Raw genomic sequence first — 16,168 nt, forward strand, 5'->3', positions numbered from 1 at the left:
TTAAGAACAGCTGGCTTCAAGCAGGGAGATCCCTCCCCATTCCACCTTCCCAAGCTACTGCAGAGCACTGTGTGGTTTGTGATGTCTCAGTTAAAATGCTCATAGGACCGTTGATGCAAATGATAATTAGGTTCTTTAGTACAATTTGTCCATCCATATTGGAGGATGAGTTGAGACTCTTCTTTGACATCTGTAATTCTGAATGATTCAGGGAAAGGCTTTAGCTTTCTGTTGTGTTTACTTAAGCAGGAAGAGAATGGAATAGAAAATACGTTCCATTGTATATCCTTGCCTCCTTTGTCAAAGATAAGGTGTCCATAGGTTCGTGGATTTATCTCTGGGCTTTCTATTCTGTTCCATTGATCTATATTTCTGTCTTTGTGCCAGTACCATACTGTCTTGATGACTGTGGCTTTGTAGTAGACTCTGAAGTCAGGCAGGTTGATTCCTCCAGTTCCATTCTTCTTTCTCAAGATTACTTTGGCTATTCGAGGTTTTTTGTATTTCCATACAAATTGTGAAATTATTTGTTCTAGTTCTGTGAAAAATACCGTGGGTAGCTTGATAGGGATTGCATTGAATCTATAGATTGCTTTGGGTAGAATAGCCATTTTGACAATATTGATTCTTCCAATCCATGAGCATGGTATGTTTCTCCATCTGTTTGTGTCCTCTTTGATTTCTTTCATCAGTGTTTTATAGTTTTCTATGTATAGGTCTTTGTTTCTTTAGGTAGGTATACTCCTATGTTTTGAAAGAACAGCATGTATATTATCTATGGTGAAACAGATCACCAGCCCAGGTGGGATGCATGAGACAAGTGCTCCGACCTGGTGCACTGGGAAGACCCAGAGGAATCGGGTGGAGAGGGAGGTGGGAGGGGGGATCGGGATGGGGAATATGTGTAAATCTATGGCTGATTCATATCAATGTATGACAAAACCCACTGAAATGTTGTGAAGTAATTAGCCTCCAACTAATTAAAAAAAAAAAAAAACCATAACATTGTAAAATAAAACAAATAGTTTTCCAGAAAAAAAAAAGATTTATGGAAAAAAAATAAATAAAATAAAATAAATAAGTTAATTAAAAAAAAAAAAAAAGAAAGAAAATACGTTCCAGCCGTGACTTTTCTAGTGCTTCCTTTGGAACATTATAGGAATGGGAGGGGAGGGATCATCAACCTTCTGTGGGAAAAAAACTGTAGTCAGTTTCAGAGGTAGTTCTTGGGTCCTTGTGGTTACTCATCACAGGGGATAGCTGTACTGAAAGAAAATTGGGGAATTCAAGCGGGCAGGAGATTGCAGAGTGAGAAGACTTGGAAGAGCAAAGAGATACTGCATTCAGCAAAAGCCTTTGCCACTGCATTGGACCCTGCCATGTGATTTATGTTGTGCGTTGGTTTTGCTTGTAAGATTTTTTTCCTTTGTTCAAGTCGAGCATTATTTATTCAGTCCCACACATTGGGAGTTTTAGAAAGGCTTGAATATTAGGATCATTTGATCTGACATCTTTTCTTCACCAAAAGAGGTCTTTAGGGTCTGAGCCTGAGATTCTCTCTATAGGGATCATCACAGGAGAACTCCCTGTGGCTAATCTGTAGTCTTCAAATTATGTGTTTACTGCACTTGCATTTTCTAGTGCACATTGCATTGGAACAGCCTTCACTGCTGACCTTGACCAGGTGCTGACTGGTTAAAATTGAATGCAAAAGTAAGTCTTCTGTGAATAATAGAATATGTAGCTTCTAAGAGCTGTTTGATGTTTGGCTATGATGCCAACTACCACATCTTTTGCTCTTTTTTCTCATTGTTTTATGCTTCAAAATGTTGGGAAGTTAACCAGAGTTACAATCAAATTCTTCAAAGCAACCTACGTAAAATCTGGAAGTTCAGGAAACCAGCAAACCTCTTTTCTCCCCCTTCTGCCTGCCTTTCCCCTCCTCTTCCCTCCTCGCCCCTTCCTTCCTTCCTTTTCTCTCTTCCTTCCTCCCTCCCTTCTTTCTTTCCTTTACTTAGACATTTGGAAAGGTACTTAATGTTTGAAAGGGGCTATTTTCTCCTTCACTAATAGTTAAATGTTAAGCTGTTTTGGGATTTACAAGGAATATTCTGTTGCGTTCTGAGAAGAGCTTCATGGAGAGGAAGAATTTGGACTTCTGCCTTCATCTTCAGTTATTCCATGATTTCCACCACCAGCCTTTAGCACTAAGTAAGAATCTTTCAGAATAAGAAAAAAAAATCCTAAATTTTTAAAAATACTTATTTATTTGGCCATGTCAGGTCTTAGTTGCAGCATATGGGATCTTTGTTATGTTGTGCAGGATCTTTTGTTGTGGAGCACACAATCTAGGTGTGGTGCATGGGCTCTGGAGTGCGTGGGCTTAGTTGCTTGAGGCATGTGAAATCTTAGTTCCCCAACCAGGGATTGAACCAGCATCTGCTGCATTGCAAGGCAAATTCCTTCCCCTCCCCCCCCGCCCCGCCCCCGCAAGGCAAATTCCTAATCACTGGGCTACCAGGGAAGTCCCCTAAAATTTTTTAAAATATATTTATGTATTTATTTATCTTTGGCTGCACTGGGTCTTCGGTGCTTTGCATGGGCTTTCTTAGTTGTGGCGAACAGGGGCTGCAATGGCTTCTCTTGTTGCAGAGCACAGGCTTCAGGGCACACGGGCTTCAGTAGTTTCAGCACATAGGCTCAGTAATGGCGACTTCTGGTCCCTAGAGCTTGCGGGCTTCGGTAGTTGTGGTCCGCAGGCTTAGTTGCTCCAGTTAGTTGCTCCACTCCTCTTCCTGGACCAGGGATCAAACCCATGTCCCCTGCTTTGGCAGAAGGATTCTTACCCACTGGGCCATCAGCGAAGTTCCAGCCCTAAAAAAAAATACAGTGAACTTATTTTATCTCAAATTGCCAATCAATAGAAGGCAATTCAAATAATTTGAGAATTTTCCCCCTGTGTTTTAATTTGTTGTTGTTGTTCAGTCACCAAGTCATGTCCGACTCTTTGTGGCCCCATAAACTGCAGCATGCCAGTCTGCCCTATTCTTCACTATCTCCAGGAGTTTGCTTAAACTCATGTCCATTGATTCAGTGATGCCATCCAACCATCTCATCCTCTGTCCGTACCCTTCTGTTGCCCTCCATCTTTCCCAGCATCAGAGTCTTTTCCAATGAGTCGGCTCTTTGCATCAGGTGGCCAGAAAAGTATTGGATCTTCAGCTTCAGTATCAGTCCTTCTGATTAATATTAAACTTTAGAGAAATATAAATAACATAATAAACTGATAAATAGGATTTTTAAAATTACCTGGTTTTTTATAATGTATGTTAGTCACTCAGTCATGCCCTACTCTTTGTGACCCTTGGACTATAGCCCGCCAGGCTCCTCTATCCATGGAATTCTCCAGGAAGAATACTGAAGTGGGTAGCCATTCCCTTCTCCAGGGGATCTTCCCGACCCAGGGATTGAACCCAAGACTCCAGCATTACAGGCAGATCCTTTACCATCTGAGCCACCAAGATGGCCTTGTGAGCAAATCAAGTTTGCTATACTATATCAGGGTGAGTACTTACATTTGTCCATGAATCAAGAACATACATTACTGTTAGTATTACTAATGCTGAGTCACTATAAAATCTTGAAGAACCTTTGGAATTATTGAAGAAAGAGGACTTCTTATTAAGGTGTGTGTGTGCATGCGTGCTGAATCGTGTCCAATTTTTTGCAACCCCATGGACTGTAGCCTACCAGGCTCCTCTGTCCATTGAATTTTCCAGTCAAGAATACTGAAGTAGGTTGCCATTTCCTACTCCAGGGATCTTATTAATATAATATTTAGTATATTTGATGACATTCTACTTTCTGCATAGTCTTTTCTGATTAATCTGAACATTCATCTAATCATCATTCCCAGTAATCTTTCTTTCTTGGATAAAAGGAAGTTTCTTAGAGCTACTGAAGTTATCAGTAGAACCAGCTTCCTTTCTGCCTTTTGAGTGTGAAGGTAATGTTATCAGACTCATATTTGTGAAGGAGAGAGTCTGTCCCAAATACCTCTTCGCTTCATTTTCTACCCTTGAAATTATGTTGCAGCCTTTTCCTCCATTAGTGCCTCTCAAGTGTGGGAGGCAGCTGAAGTCAGTATATAATCACTTCTTGCAGGGAGATTAATGGCTCTGGCCTTTCTTTATTTTCCCAGTCCTCATTTCTGTGTCACCTGCCTATCAGCACTCAGATCCCTAATAGGTGCTATTAGGCTAATATCTAAAGGTGAATTGAAAAGAAGTATCATTAAAAGATAAAGGACATGAAATATTAGGAAACTTCAGACATCTCCATCTTTAAGTTTTCTGTCTCTTTTCAGGTTTCTCTTTTATTGTATTGTTTACCTTCCCATTTCAGTGAGCCCCGGAGCCACAGTGGCACTTCTTAGCATTTCAGAATCTGAGAATTGGCCAGCTTTTATTGTTGTCATAGTTGTGAAGGTATTCAGTGACCCTAACTTTTCCTATTTTTATTCCTATTTTCCCTGCTGGCATCAGTCTTTTGACAATCCCTGCTTTTTGCATCCTAGGTATACAGGCAAGATGGCAAAATGAGTCCTTTTTTGATTTTTATCCTCTCCTGGAGAGTGATAAATGAAGCTATGTTTGTTCCAATGAATAGTAGAATTTGAAATCCCACAAAGTCACCTAGCTTATTAGATGAATATCACAGAGCTGCTTATTATGCACTGTGGCTTAATGTAGATTATAGATGTGACCAAACAGTAATTAGCAGAGCTAGAGCTGTAATTAAACATTATTGTGCTGCTCTGTGATTTCTCCTTAGATTTCTGTTGCAAAGTAGAAGGAAATTGAACAGTAGTTCCAAATCTGAAGGTGCATTTCCTCCCTTCTCCTCATTCCCCAAAATCCCATTTAACTAATCAAATAGTTAAGTAAAGTCATCCTCACACAAACAGATGCTGAACTCTACTTAGTAACTTATTAATAACTTCGATTAGTAGGAGTAGTTTGACGTGCACACACACATTAATCAGCTCCTCGTGTATGAATTCTGTTATTCTTAGTGATCAGTTCAGCTAAGTTTCTTCTCTTTGGATATTTAGGGTTTAATTTAAGCTGTTTGAATACAACAGTGGTGTTTTGTGCTTACATCTTAGATGTTGTTTTCTGAATCTGTCAGTATAGAATTGGGAGCTTAGCTTTGTCCAGAATGTCAGTGGCTTATCTTTTCCCTGGCCTCCCAGCAGTACTGAATAAATTAACAGGAAATGAAACCACTTCTAGAAAAGAGCTGCCCTTGATGGCAGAGAGTGTGTAGGTGACTCCCTGGGGACTTCCTTCCTTCTCTGATTTGGATTGCTGCCTCAGCAATGGGACATGTTGGCAAGAGGTCTTGCTCAAGCCAGGCAGTCAGAGAGTTCACAGGAGTGACCTAGAAGGTTTAGGCCAATTTCTTTGTTTAAGAAAGAGGACTTTGCAGGAATTTCTCTTGCTAGTAGAAGAAAGGTATAGAAAAGGGGACAGATTCTAAGCAAAGGAAATGCACATATTAACTAACTCTGAAGTTACTTCTATCTCAGTTCTTCCCCAAGAGAAAGACCCGAGAAACAGAGGCGAGGCCAAGAGTAAAGATGATCTGAATACTCTCTAATTTCCCTTTCTGATAATTCTCATGGGTGAAATCTCTAGGAAACTTTCTTTCCAAAGAGTTAATGAACCACCATCTAAAAGCATTCCTGGGAGGGCTTAATGATTAGACCCAGAGTCTAGCACTACACAGGAGTAGTAGGAAATCCAGTTTATTTTTTCTGTTGTTCTTACCTTCAAATCTGTGCTTAGACATTTTTTAAAAGAGTTTTTCAGGGATCTAACACATCCCAAGAAGGTTGTCAGATTGAATTATAAATGCCTGATTTTCAGGAGTACAAAAGACCAAAAATGCCTCTTGGCATTTATCATTATGCAGAAGATTCACTGGACAGGCTTCCACTTTCATTTAATGAAAAGGGTGGAGTTAGAAAGTACAGGGTGGATGTGTGTAACCACAAACAGATAAGGATAATGTTTTGGCAGCTATTCAGGGACCAGAATTAATCAGAACCAGTGTTTTAGCATTCTGTGGACTCTGATAGAGATGATCTGCAAATATCACTTGATTTTTAAGCCAAGAAGTCAGAGCTACTTATAGAGAATGGATTCAATACCCAGACCTTGGTTTCCAGGGTAGTGTTTGAGGCCAGGAAGATGTTTGTGTATGCATGTTTGTGTTTAAAATGAGGGAGATGGATTATAGGTAGAGTGGTGGTCATGCAGTAAACTATTTCAGGACCAGAGTCCTGTCGCAGAACTGTGCAGCAGCTTTGATAATGGGTACATGGGTGCCTCACTCTGAATGTGGGCCTGTTGAAGGAGTATAGTCAACCTGGTCTTTCACAAGGGAAAGAGTGTCCCAATCCTTGACTCCTCCTTTGTAGATCTTCTTACTGGTATCATAAATAATCTTTCGGAAGGACCAGTCAGTGTGTACTGGGTGCCTTTTGCATGTACCAGACACTGTTTAGTTAGGATGTGGGCACTATTAACTCAGAATTGGTACTTTGTCAACCTGATAAATGCTAGGGTTTAAAGAATTAAGGGATTATTGCTCTTTGTTACAACTTTTAACTCTAGATTTGTTAATTTCTTCTTGGAATCTAAGTAAAATTGCATTCTTGTGAGAGGGTCTAGTTTTGGTGGTAGAGATTGCTGGTTCTTTTGGGGTGGGGGGCTATGCTGGGCCTTTGTTGCCACATGCAGGCTTTCTCTAGTTGCGGGGAGCAGGGGTTACTCTCTAGTTGTTGTGCACCAGCTTCCCGTTGCGGTAGCTTCTCTTGTTGCAAAGCATGGGCTCTAGGGTGCCAAGTTTCAGTAGTTGGGGCACACAGGCTTAGTTGCCCCACAGCATGTGGGATTGTCCAGGACCAGGGATCGAACCCATGTTCCCTGCATTGTCAAGCAGACTCTTAACTACTGGACCACCAGGGAAGTCCCAGACTGCTGGTTCTTGTGTTTGACTATTCTTATGTGTGTGTGTGTATTCAGCTTCATGTGCAGACTGCTGTGGATTGGCTTCTGGGTAGTAACAGTACCTCCTGTTTCTTCTCTGCACATTTGATGTTAGATTCACACTCTGAAATGTCACTGTCATTAACCTATCGCTATTATAATCTCTATGGGTTAGAAACTGCCATCAGCCCTCCTGTAACTTTTAAGTACGTTTCCTTCTACCCAAAGATGAACTAAAGCTCCAGTCTTCCTGGAGTGGCATTCCTAGGATCTGGATATTTCTCCCTCTCTTTATCCCCATATGTATTCTTGGATTTTACACCTGATTAATGTATTACTTGTTGACAGGTTGCAGAGACGCAGAAGGGCAGCAGTAGAACAAGCCTCAGAAGCTGAGCCTTTTCTTTCTCGTCAGTCTGTGTGCTCTCTTCTCTTGCTGTTGAAGTCTGGCCCTGATTCTCTTTCAGTAGATTTTTAAAAGAGACAGTTTTCTTAATACACTTTTAGCCAAGCACAGTTTATGAGGCGGGCCATTAATAAGACATGGAGCTGCTCCTAGCCCAGGGTGCACTCATCTAAACCACTTAGATTTATAGTGGTATCATGAGCTAGAACTTGAAAATAAGGACTAAAGTCTTGTATTTAAAGCCCTGTGCTTTCTGGCAGGAGAGGATGTAGGACTAGATAAAATACAGAGAAGATATTTCCTGTAAATGTTCTTGCAACTCATCTACTGCTTTCTCTTCCCCCACAGATGGAGTCCCCTGTGTCCACACCAGCAGTGCTGCCACTGCACCTTCTGGTGCCCGTGGTCAATAATGACATCTCATCCCCCTGTGAGCAGATCATGGTTCGTACCCGATCCGTTGGGGTCAATACATGTGATGTGGCTCTGGCCACAGAGCCTGAGTGCCTGGGCCCCTGTGAACCTGGGACAAGTGTCAACCTCGAGGGCATCGTGTGGCAGGAAACCGAAGACGGTAAGTACTACATGTGGCTTTCCTGTACCTTCTCAACCTTCTTCTGTCAACAGGGACTTATGGTTGTAAATAATACCAAGTATTTATTAGGAGTCTCATATGACCATCGTTTGCTGGTGATACGTACCCAGAAGATTATAGCAAACTTCTCTATAAAATTGCTTAGCTTCTAGAGATTGCCAGTTTTTTTAAATTATCTCCCCTTCATAGCCATTTTTAAGCCGTCGTTTGATAGGTACTGGCCATATAACTCAAACTGTATCTATACTGTTTCCCTCTCTATCATTTTATATGGGAGAATTTGAATATACATGAACTTTTGGGTCAGGTTTGAAGAGAAAAAGTAATAAAAGGGCAGCTGTGGGAGTCAAGGAAATGGAAAACAGTCTTGACTTAGTATTGACTCACTGAACATGCAAGTCTTGCCTTTTTTAACACCTGGAGGCACAGCCAGCTCCTTCCTACTAGTTGCCTCATTGCCCAGCCACCCACACCACTTTATGCATCTGTCACTTAGTACAGATTTTATAGGCCTAGGCAACAGGGAACTGTTTACATGGTCTTGTTTTCAGGCATTCAGTAAGCAGTTGGCTCACTGTAGGGTGCTGCTTCTTGTATGTTCCACTTGTCCCTGACAACAGAATCTCTTCTGTTTTGAAAATTTGTTAACCTGAAAAATTAGGGGTGCAAAGGGACTTAACCAGATATTTTAGATCCCTTTGGTACCATCTATGGCAATTTGATTTTGGAATACATTCTTTTTATAAAAAATCCAAGTCCTTGTCAAAGAACGTGTGGTTAGAGAGGCTGGGCCTCAGAGTCCCATCAGGTCTTTGCATCAGTAACCAGGCTTTCAAAGCGTCACCACTCTGAGGAGTTTAGAAGCCCAGAGGAGCACAGCTAATTATCTCTGATTATCATAAGCTATCTTGTCAGTCTGCCCATGGAAATTCAGGCATTTCATTTTAATCATTCCAGTAAAAAAAAAAAAAAAAAAAATTCTATTTCTCTGAATATTTTGTTGTGATTCAGTTTTCCATGCAGTAGGCACTGATGTGATACAGGTTAAGAATTCTGTGTTCTTGGCTCTCTTGTTGTTAGCAATATAGTAAAGTTTCAGCTTTCAGAATAACATTGCTGGTGAGGTTTTATTGTGTGTCTGAGACCATAATGCAAAAAGAAGAAGAAAATAATCCCATTGTGTTAGAAACTGTGAAGAGAGAGGTTGACCTAGAGGTTGACACTGTAAGTGTGTCTACAATATACAGTCTGGAAATCACAAGTGGCTATCTCTGATTTTAAAAATGCCGTCTGCCTACTGGAATTACAAACATATCCAGATCTCAGCTCTGAGCCACCAAGCAAACTTCAGGGCCTGTTGCTTCAGTATATTGAAGATCAAAAACATCAATTTCCTGCCAATTTACTGTATTCCACCCATCTTTATAGTAGTGATTTTCTCCAAGGGCAGTATACTTTCCGTGTATGTAAACCTGATAAAAACTGTGAGAATGAGGCTAATAACCTTCTCCCTCTCCTGAGAACAATGATTACCTTTTTATCTGGGGATTCTTGTTCTCCCTCCCTACTAGGGGGATGTTAGCATAGATTTTTTTTTTTTTAATTGTTCATTATGAAAGACTCTGGTTGTCACTGGCAGCCTATTAGCCAGTTCCCCTGTTACACACTTTCAGTGCACCCTGTGTACTTTATTTCACATTACTTACCACAGTTTGTAATATTGTGTATAATTACATTTTTCTGTTTTTAAAAAATATTATTTATTTATTTGGCTGTGCCAGGTCTTGCAGCATGTGGGATCTAGTTCCCTGAGCAGGGATCGAACCCAGGTCCCTTGCACTGGTAGCACGGGAGTCTTAAGCCACTGGACCACCAGGGAAATCCCAGCATTTTTCTATTAATGTCTATTTCTTCCACTGTTCTAAAGGTTCTGTGAGCTCAGGGACTCTGTTTTGCTCGCTATTATATCCTCAATACTTAATGCCAGCCCTCACAAATATTTATTTGAATGAATGGATGCTTACACCATCTCATTGTCATTTCTGGATCTATGTTAGTATATATGTAATAGATACCATAAACTCAGATACTTTCCAGAATTCTATACCTTCTCTGAAACTCAAAATAAATATTATTTTCACCAAGCTTAAGATCATTCTAATTTATTTAAACCTGTAAGGTGTTCGTTCTCTGAGTACTTTTAATACTGTATTTTTCCCCACTTACCATATTGTGTTTTAGGGCTTATTCTTCTTTTCGTTTCATCCCAAGGGAAAGAGAACTGTTCTGGAGTGATACACTCTACTCTTCTTTGCTTTCTGGCCATCCCAGAGGGCCTTCACCTGTACTGTCTGTTGGCAAAGGTCTGAATTAGGATCAGAGCTGGTTCACATTCCTTTTCATCTTTAGATAACAGAGATTTCCTGCAAAGATCATTCTTGGCAAATCTAGAAGACCTAGTATACTGCGTCCATTTTCAGGTTAATAGTAAGAACTATATACATATACTTAAAAAAAAGTCCTTCCTGCCATGTAGGTTTCTTGTCTGCTACCCCAATTTTTTATACTTTCTGTCTCTTTGCCCAGCAAACTACTGTCTTCAAACTGAAAAGCCCTTCTGCCTTAGAGATAAACTATAAATGCTTGGCCTCCGAGGGGAATGGAGGGTCCTGCGCTCCCTATAGAACTGAGCCCCCTTGCAGAGAACAGGTGTAGGGGTCATGGCCTGAGTTCTTCCTGATTTCTTTGCTTACCTATTCTTCAGTGTTGCTTCTTTCTTTCCTATTTCTCACTATGAACCTTACCTTGGAGGCATTTTGAAATTCCTACAGATCTCATCTCTTTTTAGGCTGTTTGTAATTCAGCTGGCATCTACAAAGATCCCCCTTAACTAGGCTCAAATTTAGGACTGTTAAGAAGACCCAAGTGTAACCTGGACTCTCTTGTCTTCCTTTGCTTTTTTGAGATGTATTCTCAGCATTTATCCAGAGGTCTGCTTCTCCCTGATTTCACCTTGTCCTACCTTACTTCAAATAGAAATAACAGGTCCCAAGTCTATTTCTGGTTCACAAATCTTACCTTAACCCACGGTCCTAGCAACAATGTATAAAAAACCTCCATGTATAAGACCTTATGCTTCTGTTGAGGCAAAATTGCTTACTGGCTTTTATTTTTTTTTTTTTTATGGTATTTTAAAGAAAGGCAGAGCTGACTTATTAGATAAGAATTCCAGGAAGTCCTACAGATTCTCATTTCTAGACTGCAGCACTAGGTCGAAGGCCATCACTAGTGATATATTTTACTTTGGCAAATGTGCTTTCTAGACAAATTTGTGATATACTGGAAAGAGCCCTAGAGTGAAAATCAGGAGACCTCTATGTTTCTGCCACTACTGTTGTGACCTTGAACAAGTTCCTTAACTTCTTTGGACCTTAGTTACCTCATATCTTAAGCATAGTTGAATTGGATGACCAATAAGGACATATCCAGGCTTGTAAGCTATTGTAATCTACGGCTTTAAACCTTGAAATCAGCATGGATCCAATACTAGTTGACTATGGCATCTTGAAAATGAATGGTTTCATATGCCAATCACAAGAGTGAAGACTGAAAAATATTAATACCATTGATGAAATTTTATTATACACTTGTTTATGTAGAACAGAAAATTAATCTGCTTCTCTTGCCAGTCTCAAATTCAGGAAATCTCCACCTCCCATTTTTCAGCCCCTGATCCTAGACTGACAAATGAAAGAATTCACAAAACTGAGCTGTTTTTGATGCAAGTTTATGCTGGCTGACATAAAATGAGTTTGCAGTGCTGCTTGGCAATCCCTTCATCTCTCTATTACATTTGCATTCCACAGTACTTACTTCATTCTCAAGATTTCATCAGTCCAATTCATTCTCTCCTTGTGCTCTTAAATAACTAAGATCAAAGCCATCCACCTAAGTCCTCTAACTTCCCTCCTCTTTATTAAAGTGTATTTTTCTTATGCTGTTACTTCCTTTTTCTCTTATTCCAAAGATTGTTTAACTTGACACCTTGAATTTTATCTACTTTTTTCTTCATCTTCATGCTTTCCTCTTCTGTTTAAGCTCTTTCCCTCTTCAATACTTCCTTATAGTGAAAATATTTTCCTCATCGTTGCTACCCCTTTAAACAACTGACCTCTCCCCTTTTCTTCACTTCTTGCTATTGCTGTTTTCAGTCTCTTTTTACCTGCCCAGTATCATCTAATGTCTTGCTGTCAGATTTCTTCTGCTAGCATTTGACTGAAACATTTCTCATACCAGTGATCATCTGCTTTCCTAAGGTCGTCTCTCCGCTCTTCCTAGGCTTTTAGAAGCTCTGCTATTTATTCATTCTCTGAACTCACCTCTCTTCCTTTTGTAATATTGCACTTCCCCAGATTTCCATATGTTTCTTTCTAAATTGGTTATTCTGTTTATTTTGTGTCAGCCCCTCTTTCTCCTTGTATTCATTAGGTCAGAAACTCCTGATGGGTTTTAGGATGCTGAAGTATTGTTCATTTCTGTCCTAGTGTCCTCTAGGGTGGGACCTGTGGCAGCTGGTGCCCTAGTCCCTTTCCTCCAGACAAGCAGCTTCATCCAGGGTATGTTTTTTCATTTATTATGTGTGCTACAGTGGGGAAAGTTGAGGAAACATTGAGTTAAGAATGGAGTTTGGCTGCTAGAAACAGAAAATGGTGTAATGTACGAAAATTCTAAAGGTAGGCAATCTAAGGCTGGCATGATGGCTTCAGTATAATCAATGTTCCAGGCTCCTTCAAGTTATAAGTAACTTATTGTGAAATTGCTAATGTAGCTCTAGCCATCACATGTACTCTTCAGGCTTGAAAACGAAGGAGAAAAGTAAAACAGCATCTGCCTCCCACCTAATCCATTTCCCTTTGTCAAGCCTTTGAAAAAGTTTACAAACCCCTGGTTTTATGTATTACATCTAATACACTGAAAACCCCATCAGACCACTTAAATTTTTTCCCCTTTCAATCATCTTTTATACCTTAAAGAATTCAAGAAACTAGTTTATTATATTTACCCAGACACTTCACATTTCTGTTGTTCTTCCTCCATTCCTAATGTTCTGAGTCCCCTCTGTTGTTTGCATTCTGTCTGAAGATTCTCCTTTATTAATTCTTTTAGAGCAGGTCCACTGCCTATTAATTCTCTGAGAATGCCTTTATTTCACTTTTATTCCTAAAATTTTTTTTTCTTATATAGAAATCTAGGTTTACATTTCTTTTTAGCACTTTAAAAGTGTTTTACTTCCTTTTGGCTATCATGGTTTCTGAGAAATACACCTATAAGTGTATTTAAGTTGTTCCCCTCTAAGTAATATGTTATTTTCCCCTGGTTGCTTTCAAAGCTTTTCTGTCATTTTCAGCATTTTGATCATGACGTGTGATGTGTCTAACATGGACTTCTTTGGGCTTATCCTGTTTCGGGATTCACTTAACTTCTTAAGTCTGTGAATTTCCTTTTTCCAAATTTTGGGAGTCTGACCTTTACTTCTTCAGACATTTATTCTGCGCCATCCTCTTTCTCTTCTCCTTCTAGGACTACAGTGACGTGAATATATGCAACCCACAGTTCCTATGTATCTTTTCTTCTTTATTAGATTATAAGATGGTTGAGACCAGAAAACACATTTTATGTGTTATTTTATTTCTCCCAAGAACTAATTCAGTCTTTACACAAAAAGTAAAATAACCAGTAAATATTTGATTAATAAAATTGTGCTTGTACCCATGTGTTCTAGTGAAAATGAAGTCGCCAGTCGTGTCTGACTCTTTGCGACCCCATGGACTATAGCCCACCAGGCTCCTCTCTCCATGGGATTCTCCAGGCAAGAATACTGGAGTGGGTTGCCATTTCCTTCTCCAGGGGATCTTTCTGACCCAGGGATCGAACCCAGGTCTCGTGCATTGCAGGCAGATGCTTTAAACTCTGAGCCACCAGGGAAGCCCAATGTATTCTAGGCATGTAGGTAAAAATGGTAATTTTTTATTAGCCTCTCTTGGGCTCATTTGCTATGTATTGATCAAAAATAATGAGGGATTTTGTAAGGTATTGAATACTTTCTTTTTTTAAAAAAACAGTGACTTCCACCTTCAATCTTTTGAGATTATAAAAGTCAGAGATAGAACCTTCAGACATTTTCAGAGGAAATGGTTTGAAGTTATTCTCCGAGGAACAATGAGCATGAGCATGGAGGAACCTCAGAAGCAGTCGTAAGGGGTGAGAGGTGTTGAGTGGGCAGGCCCCAGCTCCACCTCTGCTACCCAACCAGATGCAACCCAGAGCCGTTCTACTTTTGGATGATTTATATGTTAAGCTCCTTTGTAAAACTATAGTTGAGGAGGATTCTGCTGTTAAAAAAAAAAAAGTTTTGATAATCATCTGTCTAACCTCCCAACCCATGTAGAAAACCTTCTTAAAACATCTCTGAAATTGGTCTGATCTTTAACAGAATATCAGAAAGACAGAAGTTGTAATGCTTTAAGACCAATTTTTTTAAATGGGGTATAATTTTTTTTTTTTTTTAAGATTTACTTAAAAATCTTAAGTAAGTGCAGCAAGTGGGGGTTGCTCTTTGTTGCAGTGTGTAGGCTTCTCATTGTGGTGCCTTCTCTTACTGTCAAGCACAGGCTCTAGGCCTGTGGGCTCAGTAGTTGGAGCATGAGGGCTCAGTTGTTCCAAGGCATGTGGGATCTTCCTGGGCCAGGGATTGAACCCATGTCCCCTGCGTTGCAAGGTGGATTTTAACCACTGGACCACCAGGGAAGCCTTAAGACCACAGTTCTGACGTGGGAGGGAGTAGAAATCCCTGGTATGCCAGAGGGTATAAAAAGCTCTATGATAAGCTTGGCCTGCCTTCCAAAGCTGAATTCTAGCTTAATGATTTAGTGGGTAGGAGAAAGTTTTCGATTTTTGCGACTGGAAAAGGTTTTGTCATATACGCGCACAAAGATGGAAAGTCTCTGCATCCCCAGCTCCACACCAGGGTATATATTTCATTCCAACAGCTAGGAGTGTCTGTAGCTGTTTAAGGTGAGTTGTTTCAAAGAGTAATAGTGCTCTAAAGGCATAGTAGTACAGAGCAAATACCTCTGAACTAGAGTCTGGAGAGTTGGATTCCAGAACAGATTATACAGTTAGCAGGCAATGTGATTGTGGATAAGTCTCTGAACTTCTCCTGGCCTGAGGTTTCTAATTTATGTGGCCTTGGGCTAGATCTGTCCTGTCCAGTAGAACTTTTTGTGGAGGGAATAGACTCTCCAAAATGATAGTCTAGTGACACACGATATTGAGCACCTGAAATGTGGCTCACTGAACTGAGGAACTGAATTTTAATTTTTGTTAAATTTAAATATTCTTTTTAGCTAGTGGTTTACCATATTGAACATCATGGGGGCTAGGTGGTCTTTAAATTACAAATATTCTGAAAGTGTATATGTGCTCTGAGATGGAAAGAAAGGTTATCTATGGAAGAGGATGAGGGCAGGTAAACAGGTGATACCTACAAGACCCAGGGTGACTTCTGTATACTGTGGCCCCTGTTACCTAGCAAACAGTTGGCCCTGCTTCAGACTCTGTGGTTGAGCCCTGTGCTTCGGTCTGTGGGCCGAAGTTTTCTCATTATCAGAGTAGTAGGCAGTGGTTTTGCTTAGCAGGAAGTTAGTTTGCCTGTGGTAGCTCCGCTGAGAACCTGCTTCAGCGCTTCTTCATCCTCATCTGCTTACAGATCCCAGCTGTGGGTCTTTGTTGTTCTCACTAAAATGAAGAGGCTGTCCATTAATCTTGCATGAAAATGATAAACTTGATAGTTACCCTTGGTTTATTCTCTGTGATTCTGATGTAAGAAAGTATGTATGTGAACTGTGAAATAATCTAATTTGAGATATTTGTACTGAAAATTGGGGCTCCCCTGGTAGCTCAGCTGGTAAAGAATCTGCCTGCAATTCAGGAGACCCTGGTTCTATTCCTGGGTCAGAAAGATCCCCTGGAGAAGGGAACGGCTACCCGCTCCAGTATTCTTGGGCTTCTCTGGTAGTCCAGATGGTAGAGAATTCACTTGCAATGAGGGAG

At 40.3% G+C, this 16,168-nt stretch overlaps 1 protein-coding gene across 5 annotated transcripts in view; it reads left to right on the forward strand.

Annotated features, from left to right (window-relative positions):
* Positions 1-16,168, forward strand: part of ZNF609 (zinc finger protein 609) — a 200,025-nt gene that overhangs the window by 139,229 nt on the left and 44,628 nt on the right. For all 5 annotated transcript variants that reach the window (XM_061157359.1, XM_061157355.1, XM_061157356.1 and 2 more), the window contains one exon: positions 7,810-8,035. In XM_061157359.1, coding sequence (XP_061013342.1) covers positions 7,810-8,035 — 226 coding nt within the window. The remainder of the gene's footprint in view (positions 1-7,809; positions 8,036-16,168) is intronic.

Source organism: Dama dama, chromosome 12 (genome assembly GCF_033118175.1).
Source record: "Dama dama isolate Ldn47 chromosome 12, ASM3311817v1, whole genome shotgun sequence".
Lineage (NCBI taxonomy): Eukaryota > Metazoa > Chordata > Mammalia > Artiodactyla > Cervidae > Dama > Dama dama.